This window comes from Bubalus kerabau, chromosome 1 (assembly GCF_029407905.1).
Source record: "Bubalus kerabau isolate K-KA32 ecotype Philippines breed swamp buffalo chromosome 1, PCC_UOA_SB_1v2, whole genome shotgun sequence".
NCBI lineage: Eukaryota > Metazoa > Chordata > Mammalia > Artiodactyla > Bovidae > Bubalus > Bubalus kerabau.
The window spans coordinates 138603582-138624439 of NC_073624.1; the positions used below are offsets into that span (position 1 = coordinate 138603582).

The window sequence follows — 20858 nt, forward strand, 5'->3', positions numbered from 1 at the left end:
AATTGAAGAAAGTAGGGAAAACCACTAGACCATTCAGGTATGACCTAAATCAAATCCCTTATGATTATACAGTAGAAGTGAGAAATAGATTTAAGGGACTAGATCTGATAGAAAGAATACCTGATGAACTATGGACTGAGGTTCATGACATTGTACAGGAGACAGGGATCAGGACCATACCCATGGAAAAGAAATGCAAAAAAGCAAAATGGCTGTCAGAGGAGGCCATACAAATAGCTATGAAAAGAAGAGAAGTGAAAAGCAAAGGAGAAAAGGAAAGATATTCCCATTTGAATGCAGAGTTCCAAAGAATAGCAAGGAGAGATAAGAAAGCCTTCCTCAGCAATCAGTGCAAGGAAATAGAGGAAAACAGCAGAATGGGGAAGACTAGAGATCTCTTCAAGAAAATTAGAGATACCAAGGGAACATTTCATGCAAAAATGGGCTTGATAAAGGACAGAAATGGTATGGACCTAACAGAAGCACAAGATATTAAGAAGAGGTGTCAAGAATACACAGAAGAACTGTACAAAAAAGATCTTCACAACCCAGATAATCACGATGGTGTGATCACTGACCTAGAGCCAGACATCCTGGAATGTGAAGTCAAGTGGGCCTTAGAAAGCATCACTACGAACAAAGCTAGTGGAGGTGACGGAATTCCAGTCGAGCTATTTCAAATCCTGAAAGTGCTGCACTCAATATGCCAGCAAATTTGGAAAACTCATTGTTAGAGAAATTTAAAAAATAGTCTTGTTTAGGTTTCAGAGACAAAGCAGAGCAGGCCTCTGACCTTGCTTCTAACCTCCCTGGATACTGTCCTACCTGGGAGTGGCTGTGAGTGACTGCCTGCTGTGAGTGCAAGACTTGCAGCACCATAGATAAGATGGGGGAGAAATCTTGCTTGAACCCCTGGAGGGGGCCTGGCTAACCAAGCCCCAGGCTTACCTGCATTCCAAGTTTTACATAACAAAACAAACAGCATTTACAGGAAACCAGAGCTGCAGTTTGGTCACAGATTAAGGATATCAGTTTGCTACCATCCTGGGATTATAAGCAGGAACCCCAAACTGCAATCTTTGAAGTCTCACCCACGGAGTGGATGTGCTGCCTGGGACCCTTTCCCAATGGGACTCCAGATGTGCAGTGACACGGGACTTCTCAGTGCTGATTAACTCTGGATGTTGGTCAAAATTTAATTTGGTGATGTATCCTCTGCTCTATTTCTCTTTTCTTTTAATCTTAGTATATTGAAAGTAAGCTAGATAATTCTAATAAATATTTGTATTACTTATTTGTATATAACGAGTGGCTTATTTGTTAACAAATCCTTTGAACCTGAGACGAAAGTGAAAACTTTTGGCAAAATACTCATCCATCCACAAAACCTTCTAAGGTAGATACCATTGATATGTTCCATTCAAAAAATGAGAAAACAATATGCAACTTGTCTGTCGTCCATGCAGCTAGCAAGTGAGTAAGATAAGATTAACCCACATGGTCCAACCCCAGAGCCTGCTTTTTAGTGCTTGCTCCTGTGTATGCCATACTACCTTTCTCAAGAGACCATCTAGTTCATTCCAGATGAAGGAAAATGCTTAGAATACTGCACAGAATGGGTGCTCAATATATGTTATCATCAGACTTAATCTTTCTTGTTTTTTTCAAAAGAATTCATAATACACAGTCTCAACTTGTAAGTGTAGACTGTGTTATAATTTCCTGTCACTTCCTTTTCAACTGGATACTCTGCTTTCAATGGGAACAGATGAAAGTGTCATTGTTCATTAAATTCCCATTTCTTTATCCCACGAATATTCTATGAGCCCTATACTCTGAGCTTACTGACAAAATAAAACTACAAAGAAGTCAACCATGATAAGAACTGTTAATAATCTGCCAGCAAAGAGGTCCAATTATTACTACAGTGAGTGACTTTTTAATTATTGAAATTAAAACTTGAAAAAATTTTAATTATTTAAAATGATTGGAAATTACAAAATAATTATTGAAATGAAAATTCAACTGATTTTTTGCTGTTGAAATCCAACTCAACACTCTTATATATCTTATTTTTATTTTGCCTGATTTCACCTAGTCCTTACAAGACCTGTGTGATGCAGGTTTCTTAGTTTGCCTTCACAGATGAGGAGACAGTCACTATTGGAGATCAAGGGCTTTGCACAAACTCACAGAACCTGTATCTCCTGACCCAAAGCTCAGTGCTCTCTCCCTGAGCTTATAATTTTCTCCTAGCCACAGAGATTCAGAATCTGCTGCCAAATCAGAGTCATATACAATCTTCAGACATAGCTTGTTTTGCTCTTTTTTTAATCAGACTTGTGACTGTTTTTATGTTTTGGCCATGCTGCATGTAGGATCTTAGTTCCCTGGACAGGGATTGAACTCTGTCGTTCTGCAATGGAAGCGCAGAGTCTTAATCCCTGGAGTGCCAGAGAAGTCCCCATAGACCTGTTTTCTGCCCCAGGTTCCATTACGTGAAGGAGAGGCCAGGATTCCAGAAGGAAAGACATTGCAAAACACACTAAGACAAATATATAGATAATAACATCTTGGATCATTCCCCGAAGAGAACTACAATCACTTATTTAGATATCATACACTAGAGAAAGTGGGATGCCTTTGAGCAGGGTAGGACACAGGCAATGAACTGGCACTGTTAGCTAGGGGTCTGGGGCACTTACATGGCCTCCCCTTAGAGTGGGATCTCATGGGAGCCAGGGAATATGTGGGATCATGGCCCTGGTCTTGCTCACAGTGAGTCCACTGAGTCCATGGGCACATCATACAGTTATTTACCCAGTTCCTAATATTTAATTGGAGCACTAAGGTGCTTATAGGTTCAACAGCAGTGTGGGCACTTGAGGATGCTCAGTCATGTTCGACTCTGCAAGCCTATGAACTGCAGCCCGCCAAGCTCCTCTGTCATTGGAATTCTCCAGGCAAGAATACTGGAGTAGGTTGCCATTTCCTACTCCGGGGGAACTTCCTGACCCAGAGATTGAAACTGAGTCTCTCGTGTTTCCTGCATTGCCAGGCAGCCCTTTACCACTGGTGCCACGTGAGAAGCCCATGTACATGATATTTGGCATAACCTTCTTTCTACATTGCTCTTTGCCCAGGGGAGTAAAAGTTACCATAGTGGAGAAAGCCACGTGGAAGATCTGCAAGTCAACCACCAGCAGCAGCCAGCAGACTAAATCAAAAAGTGAAAGTGAAGTCACTCAGTCGTGTCTGACTCTTTGTGACCCATGGACTGTAGTTGGCCAGGATCCTCCGTCCATGGGACTTTCCAGGCAAGAATACTGGATTTGGTTGCCATTTTCTTCTCCAGGGGATCTTCCTGACTCAGGAATCAAACCCGGGTCTCCTGCATTACAGGCAGACTCTTTACTGTCTGCGCCACCAAGGAATCCCAGAGTAAATCAAGAAAAGTATCAAATCCTATCTAATGAATAGAAGATCATGGATTCACGGAGGAGAGGGAACAGGATTAGCTACTGAAAGGTTACACCACCATTAGCCAAATCAAAATCAGATGTACTGGTTGATAAAGCCCTTTCCATTGCCACAGAAAATTTGAAATTTAATTATAGGGGTTAGTTAATTTTGTCTCTGTCTTTCTATATACCCTTAGATATGCTTCCAACAATCAAATGCACATAAAATCTTGGACAACCTACACTCACATTTTTTATTTTTAAAAATTCATTTTTATCTATTGTAATACAAATACTATGGTATCACTCACTTTACGTCATTTTTTTTAAGTCAGTGACAACTTTGGATATGTACTCACAAAGGCTATACCTTAACTCTGAAATCATGTGAGACAGTAAAACCCCACGAAATTTTAAATGCTTAGTCCAAAATTTTGGAGACAATGCCCAAATCATACCAATAACATAATGATTTAATTTTCTATGTTAAAAGGGGTTTGTCCTACAAGGAGTAATCAAATGTCCATGCACAAATAGCAATATTTTTATTTTCATGATTTTAGAAAAGAATTCAAGATGACTATTCAATGAATATTTTCAAATTTTACACCAGAGATAATCATATTTGCATGTACAGGTTTAAACTGTAATAAACACTATAGTGACTAGGTAATATAAAATATCTCATATATAACCTGTTCCCAAAGAACTAACAAGTAACCTGCTTATTTAGATTATAATCTGAGTAGAATCTGAGTATGGAGTTAAATTCAAAATAAACTTTAAGAGTTCTAAAAGCATTAAAAACAATTGCAAACACATAACAGAGGTCAGGACCTGATGTCAGACGGAATGGATTTAACCCCAAGTCTCCCAGCTTTGCAGCTTTAGTTAGTAATCTCACTTCATTGAGCTTCACTTTCCCTGTCTGTAAAATGTGTTCATATGAAGACGGAATGAGAGCATATAAAGCACAGAGCTTAGCGTACAGCTGTTGGTGTTGTTGTTTGTCACTAAGTCATGTCTGACTCTCTGTGACCCCGTGGAGCCTGCCAGGTTCCTCTGTTCATGGGATTTCCCAGGCAAGAATACTGGAGTGGGTTGCCATTTCCTTCTCCAGGGCATCTTCCTGACCCAGGGATCTAACCCTGTCTCCTGCTTGGCAGGCAGATTCTTTACCACTGAGTCACCAGGGAAGCATATAAAGCACAGAGCTGAACACACAGTATGAACTCAAATATTAGAGGTTATTATTTCCATCATTTATTATTAGGGAAATATTCCTATGTGAAAAAGAAGAATATTGGTTGTCAACAAAATTAGGTTCTTTCAGGTTTGACTCAAACCAGCCATTTTGCTGGAATTTGTCTCTGAAGTCTTATATACCAAAATCCTTAACTATAGTCCCTGTGTGGGTCATGTCCAGCCCAGCTGTGCTCTTTCCTTTGCTGCCACGTTTAGTGATGAGATCTTCCCCCTGTTCCAGTCTATTCCCTTGCAGCCTGTCCTCCTATTAATTAGCTGTGTCAGCATTGGCAGGCACATCTTCCTCCACCCAAATACGCTGTGTTCTAAGAATTTTGGCACCACTTCTGAACCAATGTCATATAGATGGTACTATGGAACTCCTGTCTAGAAAATAGGCTCTCAACATACATTTATCAAATGTGTTGTAACTTTTCTGACAGTAAAGCAAAAACATGTTAATCAGGAATAACCCATTCTTTACATCAAATGTTTGAGGTTGGTTAGCCTTTTGCTGGAATTTCATTTGGAACATGTCAATCTTCCTATATAACTTATGTGCCTCTGATTATAACTCAAATATAACTCTTAACCATTTCATTACTTAAACAAATATTCAATTACATTTTACTAGATAATAAGAGTGGGCATAATATTTTTACAATCTAAAATATAATATTTAAGGAATTCCCTGGTGGTCCAGTGGTTGGGACTCTGCACTTTCACTGGTAAGAACCCAGGTTCCATCCCTGGTCAGGAGACTAAGAACATGCTGGCTGTGTGGCATGGCCAAAAATAAGAAATAAATGAATAATAAAATATTTCTACGTGACTAATACACATTTCTATTTGTTCAAACTGAATATGAAAAACTAGAACTTCTGCCTACACTGTATTTCAACTGTGATTCCCCTCCAATTTATATAACATTGGTGTATTGTTTTTAAAAAAATCTAATAGCTGAACATTTGGATTTACAGAGACGATACATTTGAAAGTGACTATCTGATTTACAAAATACATGTTTAATATTTAGAAGGAAAAGTAATTAAGTCTTTCAGACATTCAGAAGAAACTTGGAAAGCTGGTGTTTTTAAAAAATTCCCTGCCAACAGCTCCTAGGAATCATGAGTCTGGTGATGTTTAACACAGAATACAACAAGTACAATACATCACAAAAGTATTTCCCCCAAAACTGTCAGTGTTCTCAGGCCCTGAGTCCGGTACCCTTTCCTCTCCTATAACCAAGATCATCATCAACCACTCAGTTTTATCTGCTCATGCCTTATCTTTCACAAAAACAATCATTATTATGAGGTACTTGAAAATCTACTTTTTACTTCTGCTATGACCTTGTGATTGAGGCCCTGGTGACAGGTACTGCGGAACAGCAGGATGTTTAGAACTCAAACAGCTCAACACAGCCCTGTTCAACCAACCGATATGAAAGCGACCACTTCCCACATCAGTGAGAAGTGGCAGGTGTCAGTGACACCTAAGTTTCACTCTTCCCTCTCTCTTTTCCTTTGTTGTGCTAGAGAGACAAGTGCTAAAATTTAAAAAACCCTTCCCATGCCTTGCAAGAAAACATAATGTGCATTGTTAAAACACACTTATCCCTCGAAATACTGTAATTCACTGGGTGGGCATTTCATTAAAGCAACAATTTTTGGCGAAGTGGTGGTTGAAAGTGAATTATCCCTGAGCATTTTCACTCCTTACATTAACGTCATTCATTAAAACGACATTTAACTCTCAAAGCTTAGAAAAGCGTCATTGTGACCAGATTTCTTACCTACAACAATGCCATAGGAAAAAAACAGAAAGTAGATATTGGGGGCAAAACTGCTCAACATCAGGCCTCCTGCCACCAGGAAGCCACTGAAGATTGTCACGGCTCTCGCTCCAAAAGATGAGACACACACGCTGCAGACAGGACCTAAAATCATAAACGAAACCTTCACTTATTTAACAGCAACCTCCTCTCCACAATCCTATTATCCATCCCATGGGAAGTTTAAAATGATTCTTTCCATCATAAAACAACAAAATAACAATACGCCACTGCATATTCACTATGGGTTGGACACTCTGCTACTTCACATAAACAATCTTACTTCACTGCATTCCTGGGAGCTAGGTGTTTTTGTTATCCTCATTTTTTTTTTATAAGGAAATTAAACTTGCAGGACAGTAAGGTCACATAGTTAAGAAATTGGGGTTCTGGAGTCAGACTTGATTAAATTCTCAATGAGGGTAACAGCAGCAGCCACAGAGTAGCAATAAAGAAATAAAAACCCAGACTGTCTGACTCTTTGAGTCCACCAGTTTTATTATTATTTTTTTTGGTAGCATGCCATATGGCATGTGAGATCTTACTTCCCTGACCAGGGATCCAACCTGCGCCCCCTCACTGGGAGCACAGAGTCTTAACCACTGGACCATCAGGGAAGTCCCTTGAGCCCACCATCTTAACCATCACACTCTTCTGAGGATTTTGGTCTCCTAGACAGGCCATACATCTTTTCTATCCAAAGGTCCTATCCAGCACAAGACCAGTCATATAATTGATGACAAAAATAAACTTGATGATTCACTCAATGCAGTCAATAGCAACCCTATAGAGAGACGAAGTGAGGAGTGAGGTTACTCCCCTCCTAGAGAATGTTCTGGCAGGGGTTTGGGGGGTGGGGTGCGGTGGTAATGCTTCGACCTTACTCACCCAGGCATGAGTTTGTCAGTACCATGTCCTACATACCACATGCAACCTGGAATTTGGGGGAGGAAGTGCGCTGTTCACTGACAGGCAAGGGGACCATCACTTGGACCAGTCCTACACAGAGGTGGGCAATTGCTCACGTACTAAGATTTAAGTGATAGTGAAATCTGTTCTCACTAGTGCCGTACCTTCAAAGTATCTACAACTACGGAGCTTAGCGTTATTAGAAATAAAAGGACATGAAGGGTTACTTATAGCTCAATAGTCTCATGTACACTCAAGGAAACTGAAGCCCAGAAGGGTTGTCCATGGCCATGGTTCGAAGAAAGAGTCTAATATTGGACAGCAAAGAGAAACACCTTAACTGAATTCACAACAACCTTTCAAGGTACAATCTATTATCCCCAATTTTTAAAACACATACTCATCAGGATGGCTAAATATAAACAACAGTAAGTACTAGCAAGAATGTAGAGCAATTACAGCTCCCACAGTGCTGACATGATCTTCTGAAGCGGAACATAGCACCATACAACTCAGAAGTTCTACTTCCGGGTATGTGAGTGTGCGTGCTAAGCCACTTCAGTTGTGTCTGACTCTGTGACCCCATAGACTGTAGCCCACCAGGATTCTCTGTCCATGGAATTCTCCAGGCAAGAATACTGGAGTGGGTTGCCATGTCTTCCACCAGGGGATCTTCCCGACCCACGGATGGAACCCATGTGTCTAGTTTCCTGAATTGGCAGGCAAGTTCTTTACCACTAGCGCCACCTACCTACACCCAAAGTCATAAACATAAATGGTTATGGCAAAACTAGTCATACAGTAGCCGGAGAAGGCAATGGCACCCCACTCCAGTACTCTTGCCTGGAAAATCCCATGGACGGAGGAGCCTGGTAGGCTGCAGTCCATTGGGTCCCTAGGAGTTGGACATGACTCAGCGACTTCACTTTCACTTTTCACTTTTATGCACTGGAGAAGGAAATGGCAACCCACTCCAGTGTTCTTGCCTGGAGAATCCCAGGGACGGGGGAGCCTGGTGGGCTGCCATCCATGGGGTCGCACAGAGTCGGACACGACTGAAGCGACTTAGCAGCAGCAGCAGCAGTCATAGTAGCCAGTGCCTACAAATACAGATGTTCTTCAGTAGTAGAAGGTATGAGGAGATTCAAACAATGGACTATGATAAAGCCATGAGAATGAATGATCTACAGCTACACACAGCAACAGCAATGCAGGAGTAATCTCACAAATGAATGCAGAGTGGAAGACCCAACATGAAAAAAGTACACGTTCAATAATTTCAATTATTTTCAGCACTTTTTAAGATTTTTTTTGATGTGGATAATTTTTTAAGTCTTTATTGAATTTGTTACAATATTGTTCTGTTTTACGTTTTTTTGGTTTTTTGGTCACAAGGCACACGGTATCTTAGCTCGCCAACCAGGGATCGAATCTGCAGTCACTACATTAGAAGGCAAAGTCTTAACCACTGGACCTGCCAAGGAAGTCCCAGTACTTAGTCCTTCTCAGTACAAAAAGAGGCAAAACTAATCTAGTCAGAAGTCAGGACAGCAGTTATCTTTGGTAGGGGTTAGGGAGCTGTATCCAGAAGGGAACGCAGCCCAACTTCTAGGTGCTCTAACGTCCTGTTTCTGGATGTGAATGTGCTCATTACATGAGTGTGTCTGGTTTGTAAAAAAAAAATTACAGAGCTATATTCTCATGACATGCACACTTTTCTGTACATATCTTAAAAGTTCTTAAGAAAACACAAATGGAGAGATGGTGTCATCCATCCACAGCCTTGTAAGTGGTGGAACCAGGATCTGACGATCCGAGGCCCATGCTCACCAATACCAGGCCCATTCTTATTCAACACGTTATTAACTGGAGACATACATATAGTGTATTATGGCCACAGGGATTAGTTTCTGCAAAAATCCCCCAGTCAACAATGTGCTAAGCACATATTTAAGACCAGGTTATGATCACTGAGATATTACCAGCTTTTAAAGCCTACAGACATCCCATATTCCTCCCTGGTCATTTCAGGCCCTCTTCTGTGAACCAGTACAGAGAAGAAAACTGATATATTTACATGACAGAAGAGAATATTATATGCCAGTGTTTTAGGAGGAAAAGCCATTTGAAAGACCATACTTTTTATCTGACAGTTGAGCTATTGAGCTATGTGTATACCCAAAAAAGAAACACTTAGATACTTCAAAAATAGAAATGATTTTAAGAGTCAAATTTCATAAATGGATAAAGTCATGACCCTTTTCTGCTGTTTACCAAATTGTACTGACATTGAGAGTCAGTGTTTACAAATTCATCAGTCACATGGAATTGAAACAGAGATTGTAACTGGCATACTTGAAAAGTTTTAAGTTTCACCCTCGAAGTAGGTCTTTAAATTTATTCTCCTTAATGCATGTGAATTCTACAAGGAAACCCAGAGTTTGGGAAGCTGGGAGTGGGATGAAGGGTAATAAATTTCATAGCATGTACAGTCAAAATCACTACTTTATAAAATATGTGATATTATTATCAATTTTGTGATAAATTATTTTATCATGCTGTCTAATACATGATTCTTTGAAAAAAACTTAAGCTTAAGGAAGAAACAAGCAGAGATTCTTTAACAAATGAAAACAGCAAATTGAAACTGTTTTTAAAGAAATTCTCACCTCACACCTGACTGACTTTGTTAAAAAGATAACAAATAAGTGCTAGTTACAATGTGTAGAAAAGGGAACCCCCATGCACTGTTGGTGAGAATGTAAATTGGTGTAGCCACAATGCAAAACAATATGGAGATTCCTCAAAAACTTAAAAATAGAACTACCATAACATCCAGCAATTTCATTCCTGGGTCTTCATTCAAAGAAAACAAAAACACTAATTCAAAAAGATATATGCATCTCAATGTTAAGTGCAGCATTATTTACAATAGCCAAGATATGAAACCAACTTAAGTGCCCATCAATAGATAAATGGATGTGTGGTGTGTGTGTGTGTGTGTATATATATATATTTATATATATACTATGGAATGTTACTCAGCCATCAAAAAGAATGAAATCTTACTATTTGTGACAGTATGGATGGACCTAGAGAGTATTACACTAAGTGAAATAAGTCAGACAGAGAAAGATAAATACTGTATGATTTCACTTATATGTGTAACCTAAAAAAGTAAAATGAACAAACATATCTAAACAGAAACAGTCATGGATACAGAGAACAAACTGGTGGTTGCCAGAGGGGAGTGGTGTAGAGGGAGAGAAAACTAGATCAGGGAAATTAAGAGATGCAAACTTCCAGTTACAAAACAAAGGAGTCACAGGTATGAAATGCAGAGCGTGGGGAATACAGTCAATAATTATAGAGTGTCTTAGTATGGTAACAGAGTGTAATTACACTTATTATGGTGATCATTTAAAAACATGTGCTGTGCTGCGCTTAGTCGCTCAGTTGTGTCCTACTCCTTGCGACCTCATGCATTGTAGCCCACCAGGCTCCTCTGTCCATGGGGATTCTCCAGGCAAGAATACTGGAGTGGGTTGCCATGCCCTCCTCCAGGGGATCACCCCAACCCAGGAATCAAACCCAGGTCTCCTGCATTGCAGGTGGATTCTTCACCACCTGAGCCACCGGGGAAGCTCACTTAAAAACACATCGAAATAGCAAATCACTATGCTGTGTATTAGAACTAACATGGTGCTGTAAGTCAGTTCGACTTCAAAAACAAACAAGCCAACAAACAAGCTCATAGGAAAAGAAATCAAGTATGTGGTTACCAGAGGTAGAGGGTAGAGGGAAGAAGAACTGGAGGACAGTGGTCAAAAGGTCCAAACTTTCAGTTATAAGGTAAATAAGCACTAGGGTTGAAATGTACAACATGATAAATATAATTAACACTGTTGTATTTATATATGAAAGTTGCTAAGAGAGTGAATCCTCACAGTTCTCGTTGCAAGGAAAAATTTTTTTTCTACTTCTTTAAAGCTGTCCATATATAAAATGTTGGATGTTCACTAAACTAAAACATAATGATAGGAAAAAAAATGTTTTCTATCTCTTTAATGCTGTGCATATACGAAATGATGGATGTTCACTAAACTTAATGTGGTAATCATTTCATGATAAATGTAAGTTAAATCATGCTATACACCTTAAACTTATACGCACTTTATGTCAATTATTCCTGCATAAAACTAGAAGAAAAAAAATTCTCTACTTTCACACCATCAACTGCTGCTAACTGAAATGAAAAAAAATCTTGATGTCAGAGGTTAAAGACGAAGAATTTTAGAGCTGAAAGAGGCCTTGGAAAGGGTCCAAAGGTAAAATGATGAAACTGGAGCTTAAAAGGATCATGTGATTTGACCAAGAATCCATAGCTAATCAATGACAGAGCTAAGGCCAAAGTCAGCCCAACATTCTTCCCAACTGAGAAGTGTTTCCATTGGCACCTTAATGGTTTTCTAGAAATATGTTTAAAAAACACCTACATACTTTTGTATTAGCTCACAGTTTAAGTAGCTTAATGAATTTATGGAAGATGAAAACATGACATTTATGCTCATTTTGGTGCTTAAAGGTTTAGAACAAATTATTTTATTCTCATCCTCAGAACCAGGGTATTTCTAGACTTGATTTCAGATCAGATCAGATCAGATCAGTCGCTCAGTCTTGTCCAACGCTTTGCGACCCCATGAATCGCAGCACGCCAGGCCTCCCTATCCATCACCACTCCCGGAGTTCACTCAGACTCACGTCCATCGAGTCAGTGATGCCATCCAGCCATCTCATCCTCTGTCACCCCTTCTCCTCCTGCCCCCAATCCCTCCCAGCATCAGAGTCTTTTCCAATGAGTCAACTCTTCGCATGAGGTGGCCAAAGTACTGGAGTTTCAGCTTTAGCATCACTCCTTCCAAAGAAATCCCAGGGCTGATCTTCAGAATGGACTGGTTGGATCTCCTTGCAGTCCAAGGGACTCTCAAGAGTCTTCTCTAACACCACAGTTCAAAAGCATCAATTCTTCAGCACTCAGCCTTCTTCACAGTCCAACTCTCACATCCATACATGACCACAGGAAAAACCATAGCCTTGACTAGCCGGACCTTTGTTGGCAAAGTAATGTCTCTGCTTTTGAATATGCTCTCTAGGTTGGTCATAACTTTCCTTCCAAGGAGTAAGCATCTTTTAATTTCATGGCTGCAGTCACCATCTGCAGAGATTTTGGAGCCCAGAAAAATAAAGTCTGACACTGTTTCCATTGTTTCCCCATCTATTTCCCATGAAATGGTGGGACCGGATGCCATGATCTTCGTTTTCTGAATGTTGAGCTTTAAGCCAACTTTTTCAGTCTCCACTTTCACTTTCATCAAGAGGCTTTTGAGTTCCTCTTCACTTTCTGCCATAAGGGTGGTGTTATCTGCATATCTGAGGTTATTGATATTTCTCCCGGCAATCTTGATTCCAGCTTGTGTTTCTTCCAGTCCAGCGTTTCTCATGATGTACTCTGCATATAAGTTAAATAAACAGGGTGACAATATACAGCCTTGATGAACTCCTTTTCCTATTTGGAACCAGTCTGTTGTTCCATGTCCAGTTCTAACTGTTGCTTCCTGACCTGCATACAAATTTCTCAAGAGGCAGATCAGGTGGTCTGGCATTCCCATCTCTTTCAGAATTTTCCACAGTTTGTTGTGATCCACACAGTCAAAGGCTTTGGCATAGTCAATAAAGCAGAAACAGACACAGTAGCCCCAGGTTTCATCAATAACAATTAGGGCAAAGTACACTGGAAGTGACCAGTCAGTCACACCCACAAAACCTGACACATTTATGTGTTTAGCTCTTTACAGTAACAGGCAAGTTCTCCAAGATGATAAACCATAGATTATTTCTCAGCATTGGACTAGTTTCTATTCAAGAGACTAAATAAATTAAACGACTACTCTCAGGGGAGATTGATGAGGCTTTAGGTGTTTTACTTTGCAGAAGGAACCTTTCGAACACAAGTCAGTTAACTTGTAATGTGACCAGTGATTCCACTGCTTGGGATCTGTAAAATTTTAGAAAAAAGGGAGGGAGGAGCATCATCATTGGGTTGCTGATTTTTTTTACTTTGACAAATAAAAACATTTTTTAAATGTAATAACCATCTATTTTCATTGCTTCATCATTAAAGCAGAAGAAGGACTATTTCAATAAGGAAATAGTGAGAGGGATATATTTTCAGAGTAAAATGGAAGCTAGTACAATAGCGGGAAATACATACAATGTATCACTCTCTTCATATTCATTTTGTCTTCTGTGAAAAGTTTTCTTTTTTCTTTTTTTGGTTTTGTTTTTCTTTTTTGGCCATACTGTGCAGCATATGGGATCTTAGTTTCCCTACCAAGGATCAAACCCATGCCTCTTGCATTGGAAGCTCAGAGTCTTAACACTGGACCACTATGGAAGACCCCATGAAAATTTTTCTTGAGCTCCTAGTTTTATATGTATTGGGGTTTAGGAGCCATTATTACTACCTTCTGTTAATCTTGTTTGCTTAGATGAACTGAAAATGCTCAGTAGCAGGGCTGGCAGTCAGCACAGAAGAATGGTTTGAGGATAGCAGGTGACAGGTGGGGCGGTAAGAGGTATGCATGTATGCATGCCCAGTAGTTTAGTCGTGTCCAACTCTTTGCAACCCCGTGGACTGTAGCCCACCAGGCTCCTCTGTCCATGAGATTCTCCAGGCAAGAGTACTGGAGTGGGTTGCCATGCCTTCCTTGGTAAGACGTAGGCAGGGTCCTAAAAGATATTCCACTCTTTTGCATAGTGGCCTGGCAACATCTTTGGCATGATGCTGACACTTTCCCTCTAAAAAAGGTAAGAATTTGCTGTATGACAGAGGGAGCTCAAAACCAGGGCTCTGTGACTACCTAGAGGGGTGGCAGGTGGGGAAAAGGTTCAAAAGGAAGGGGACATATGTATGCCTATGGTTGATTCATGCTGATGTATGGCAGAAACCAACACAATATTGTAAAGCGATTATCCTCTAATTAAAAATAAAATTTTCAAAAGAGGTAAGAACTTACATATTAGGGAGTAGCCCTATAAACCAGAGTGAGCAATGAAGAATGAAAGGAGGATACAGATGAGTTTTAAGACAGCTGTGCTTAGTCGCTCAGTCATGTCCAACCCTTTGTGACCCCATGGATTGTAGCCTGCCAGGCTCCTCTGTCCATGGAATTCTCCAAGCAAGAATACTGGAGTGGGTTGCCATGCCCTCCTCCAGGGGATCTTCCCAACCCAGGAATCAAACCTAGGTCTCCTGCATTGTGGGCAGATTCTTTACCATCTAAGCCACCAGGGAAGCCCTGTTGCTGCTGCTGCTAAGTCATTTCAGTCGTGTCCAACTCTGTGCGACCCCATAGACGGCTTCACACCAGGCTCCCCCGTCCCTGGGATTCTTCAGGCAAGAACACTGGAGTGGGTTGCCATTTTCTTCTCCAATGCATGAAAGTGAAAAGTGAAGTCGTTCAGTCGTGTCTGACTCTAAGCGAACCCATGGACTGCAGCCTACCAGGCTTCTCCATCCATGGGATTTTCCAAGCAAGAGTACTGGAGAGGGGTGCCATTGACTTCTCTGAAGGGAAGCCTTACGACATCTTAAATACAAAATGAAACAAAAATATAAAACCATGTGTTCATAGCCATCTGAAGATCCGACTGGTTGATATTATTCTCAGTCAAGAGGGAAATGAAAATGAAAACTCCAGTGGAAAAAGTGTTTTGTTATGATCAAGGGTGAATTAGAAAATGAGAAGGATGAGTTGTTTTAAGGAAGTCAGAATGAACTACTAGTAAGGGATGAAATTGCTTCCTTTAGCCCTTCAGGGTGATGTGGGAAGAAACTGTTAAATTTTTGCTGGTGGTTGAGATTAGCAAGGAGGAAGAACACACTGATTAAAATTTTAAAATCTGCTATGAATAGTAACATAAATTTAAGGCTGCATGAAGCACACAAAAAAGTAAATATCTGACCATTACCATTCCCCCACTATTTACCAAGCATCTGTTAGAGAAGCACTGCTGCAAAACAGAAAAATAAGAAACTACACATGGAATGTTAAAGTTTCTAGTAGCTCCATGAGCAAAAGAAAAAGAGGTAAAATTGATGTCAATAATATAGTTTACCTAACTGACTGTATCGAAAGCATTATCACTTCAGCATTTCAATATCATTAGAGAAATTCTACACTCCTTTATTTTGTACTAAGTCTTTGAAATCCAGTATGTATTTGTGACACTTAAATCACATCTCATCTTGAAATAACCACATTGTAAGTACCCAACAGCCACATATGGCTGGTTACTGTTCTGGACCACACAGCCCTGGTGTGCAGTCTCATGGCACCTGGTCTCGTATCATGGGAGGAAAGGACACAGAGAAGAACACACACAGTTTCCAAGCAAGGCCAAAAGGCAAAACAAACGAAGGTCCAAACCTAAGGCCGTGGGTGATTAGTCCCAAAGGAAAGGTTCACATCATGTGTTTGGAAACTTAAGAAAAGGGAGATCATCATGGGCCAACGAACCGAGTCTTGAACTGGGCTGTGAAGTATGGTTATATTGACAAAAGGAATGAAAAACATCCTCAATGGAGGCAACAGAACCATAATACAGTTTTCCAGTTTATAAATTTTGTAAGAAAGCTTTGGGAAAGAAATTATCTCCTTTGAAAAAGAAATCAACTTCCATGAACTTCTCTCTCCCAAAAAGATTCAGAGAGTCCCCAGAGTGGTAGGATGGCCTGGCCTGCCACAGGGCATAGAAATATCTCACTCTATTCATATTAGAGTGAGAAATAAATTATAGGGACTTCCCTGGTGGTCCAGTGGTTAAGGTTCTGTGCTTCCAATGCAGGGGGTGCAGGTTTGATCCCTGGTTGGACAGTTAAGATCCCCAGGCCTCCAGGCTAAAAATCCAGAACATGAACAACAGAAGCAATATTATTCTTGCTTCAACAAACAACAGAAACAAATTCAATAAAGTCTTTTAAAATGATCCACATCAAAAAAAATCTTAAAAAAAAAGAATGAAATTATAGCAGGTTGAAATTTGACATATATATATATATGGCTTCCTTGGTGGCTCAGCAATAGAATCTGCCTACAACGTAGGAGATATGGATTCGATTCCTATGTCGGGAAGATCCCCTGGAGGAGGGCATGGCAATCCACTCCAGTATTCTTGCCAGGAAAATACCATGGACAAAGGAGCCTGGCGGGCTACAGTCCATGGGGTCACAAAGAGTGGAACACGACTGAAGCAACTGAGAACATACATTTTGTGTGTGTGTATGTGTGTGTATAATGAAATTATAACCAGGCTGTGTGCTCACAGTGCTGTAAAGGTTCCCTAACAGAGTAGACTGATTGGGTTCAGGACTCCCATCCCTCCACTTACAATGCAGGGAGCCCAACAATGCAGGTTCCTCCTTCCTCATTCTTGCTGAGACCAGAAATTTTAAGTTTATCTTCCTGAGGAAGAGAAAGGCACTACGGAGCCACACCCACTCAAATCCTTGCTGTCAAGTATACTGATCACCTTTGCTTGTGGGTTGGTTTGGCATATTACACACATTTGCTTTTTTCAAGTCAGCAAAACCTACATGATTCGCACCAATCAACCGTAGACCCACCTAGCATGCTGGGAGCAGGCCAATGTAACAGGAGGCAGAAATTCAGCTCTACACAAAGGAGTCTACAGTACTTGGGGGTAAAATTGTATGGATACACTCAAACTCAGCTCTGCCAACACTTGCAACTCAGGCAGCAAATCTGTTGGCTATACTGACTTATTATATTAACCCAGGGATAGATGTACTGACTCCTTAGCAATTTGAAGACCTTTAAAGGAACTAAGGGCAAAAAATGAGAGGGAAGGGACTATTCAATCTATTTGGAGTACAAAACTGCAGAACAAAAGATCTCTCTGCTCCATCAGCATCTCTGTTGTTGGAAAAATGGCCCCACCCTTCTCCTTGAATTTGAAGAATTACATCTAACCAAAGAGTGCTTTCTCTCAATTTAATAAAAGACTGAATAATATTCCACTGTATATATGTAGAGCAGAAATTAACACAGTATTGTAACACAAATATACTCCAATAAAAAGTAATAAAGGGGCTTCCTCCCCAGTGGTACAGTGGATAAGAATTAGCCTGCCAATGCAGCGGACACAGGGTTGATCCCTGGTCTGGGAACATTCCACACGCGGTGCAGCAATTAAGTCCACGTGCCACGACTACTGGAGCCCTTGAGCTCTAGAGCCCACGAACCACAACTATCGAAGCCTGCACTCCTAGAGCCTTTGCTCCACAGCAAGAGAAGTCACTGCAACGAGAAGCCCATGCATGGCAACTAGAGAGTAGCCCCCAATCTCTGCAACTAGAGAAAGTCTGTGTGCAGCAATGAAGATCCAGTGCAACAACAACAAAATATGTATATATAAGGCCATGATTGCCCTTTAGTTCAGTGACCTTCCATTCCTTCTGTATCCTTCAGATTCTGACCAGAGAAACTGAACCAGAAGTAGACGTACGTTAGGAGATTTATTGCAAGGAAGTGGCTTATGCGGTTGTGGGGCTTGGTGAGGCAAGTATGGTGTCCACAGGATAGGCATCAGTAAGGGCAGGTTGGAACTCTCTCCCACAGGATGAAACCACAGCCTGCAGGCAGAATTTCTTCTTCTGAAAAGCTCCCTTATGCTCATAAAGTCTTTCAACAAATTGAATCAGATCCATCTAGTTTATTCAGGATAATCTCTCTGACTTAGAGTCAACTGACTATGGACTTAGAGCACATCTATAAAACACCTTCACAGCCACACCTCCATGAGTGTTTCAACAACCACAGAATGTAGCCTAGCCAAGTTGACACCAACTGTCACACCTATTGGCTATACCTGCTGCTGCTAAGTCGCTTCAGTCGTGTCTGACTCTGTGCAACCCCAAAGACGGCAGCCCACCAGGCTCCCCCGTCTAACACAATGTTATATACCTAACACACCTGTGTCACACCTAACACAATCTCTCCTCCAGCCAAATTCACTCTACCAGACCACGTCACGTGCAGTGCAGACACCAGGGCTCTGCATACATGGCCTCTGCATGGACTGCCCTCTCCCTGCCCATCTGCCTTGCCCAGCCCATACAGACTGTCTTGTTCTTGCTATTCTTGGTATTTGTGGTGATGTCTCAAAGGATCACTACCCTTTTTCCCTGTCTCTTTCCTGAGATTATAAATGACTCATAGCAGAGAAGATGTCTTCTGCTGCCAAGAACCATCTCTGTTTTTCTACAAAGCAATCCTATGAAGTAGGTACTTTCATTATCTCCCATTTAAAGATGAAGAAACAGACTTAACAGGTCAGAAAAAACCCTTAGATAGTGTACTTCATCTTGGGCAGGTCACTAAACCCTAAGGACAATAACGCCTACTTCAGTGTATTGTACCTGGGTTCAATCCCTGGGTTGGGAAGATCCCCTGGAGAAGGGGAAGGCTACCCAGTCCAGTATTCTGGCCTAGAGAATTCCATGGACTGTATAGTCCATGGGTCGCAAAGAGTCAGACATGACTGAGCAACTTTCTCTCACACACACACACATATACCATGTATTGTTATGAGGATCAAGTAAGCGAAGGTGACTGCCAGACACACAAGGGGCACTTTTCAAACTACAGGGACAAACAGATGAAAAACAGAATTTGTGGGACTTCTCTGGTGGTTCAGTGGCTAAGCCGAGAAACATGAGTTGCCACCTCTTCTTAATATCTTCTGCTTCTGTTAGGTCCATACCATTTCTGTCCTTTATTGAGCCCATCTTTGCATGAAATGTTCCCTTGGTATCTCTAATTTTCTTGAAGAGATCTCTAGTCTTTCCCATTCTGTTGTTTTCTTCTATTTCTTTGCATTGATCGCTGAAGAAGGCTTTCTTATCTCTTCTTGCTATTCTTTGGAACTCTGTATTTAGATGCTTATATCTTTCCTTTTCTCCTTTGCTTTTCTTCTTTTCACAGCTATTTGTATGGCCTCCTCTGACAGCCATTTTGCTTTTTTGCATTTCTTTTTCTTGGGGATGGTCTTGATCCCTGTCTCCTGTACAATGTCAGGAACCTCTGTCCATAGTTCATCAGGCACTCTTTGAGATCTATTCCCTTAAATCTCTTTCTCACTTCCACTGTGTAGTCATAAGGGATTTGATTTAGGTCATACCTGAATGGTCTAGTGGTTTTCCCCACTTTCTTCAATTTAAGTCTGAATTTGGCAATAAGGAGTTCATGATCTGAGGCACAGTCAGCTCCCGGTCTTGTTTTTACTGACTGTATAGAGCTTCTCCACCTTTGGCTGCAAAGAATATAATCAATCTCATTTTGGTGTTGGCCATCTGGTGATGTCCGTGTGTAGATCTACTTGCTCAGCTATCATCTCCAGAGGTTGGATCACAAAATTGGTCACAGATGACACCTACCAGACCTTCTCTGGACAAAATTGGGTAAAGAAAACAACTCGTGTTTCTCGGCTATGATATAGTTTGCTGCAGAAGAATCATCTGGGGAACTAGGTAAAATGAAGATTTCTAGGACTTCCCTAGTGGTCTAGTGGCTAAGACTCTGCACTCCCAATGCAGGGAGCCCGGGCCTGATCCCTGGTCAGGGAACCAGATCCCACATGTAGCAACAAAGATCAGAGATCCAGTGTGCCACAGCTAATACCTGAGCAGCCAAATAAATAAATATATACATATATATTTTTTAAATGATAAAAAATGAAGATTCTTGAGACCATCCCCACCCTCACAGCACTGATGAGTAAGAAATGGGCTTTTTAAAGCTCAAGTAATTCATATATACTCCTAAACTGGAGAACAACTGTCAAAGATGTACTTATATAAATACATATATGCACACACACACACATATATATATGTACAAATTATATTAATTTTTTTTCAAAAAGTATGCAAACACCAGACTGGAGCCACTGGACACAATTTACTTGTCATGATTTAGACAGAATGGGCACAGTGACGCATTCAAGCAGAAACCTACAGTGTTTCTCTTTCTAAATAAGTCAACAGCAATCATATATTTGAAAAATATCAAAAAGTTCCAGAATGAAATTTAAGTATAGAGGGCTTAAGCCAGTGGTAGTTCCAACTTGAAAATCACTTTGGAAGCTTCTTGAAAAAAAATCATGTATGTGGGCCCCATTATAAACTGAATTAGAATACCTAAGGTCTAATCTAGGCATTTATATGCTGAAATTTTCTGCCAATGATTCTGATTATCTCCCTATTTTAGTATCACTGATAGGACTTCCCTGGTGGTCCACTGGTCTGGAATCCATCTGCCAAGACAAGG

At 40.7% G+C, this 20858-nt stretch overlaps 1 protein-coding gene across 1 annotated transcript in view; it reads right to left on the bottom strand.

Moving 5' to 3' along the window:
- Positions 1-20858, bottom strand: part of SLC16A9 (solute carrier family 16 member 9) — an 83042-nt gene that overhangs the window by 22772 nt on the left and 39412 nt on the right. Inside the window, exon 3 of the mRNA XM_055589723.1 lies at positions 6502-6645. Within this exon, the coding sequence (XP_055445698.1) occupies positions 6502-6645 (144 nt within the window). The remainder of the gene's footprint in view (positions 1-6501; positions 6646-20858) is intronic.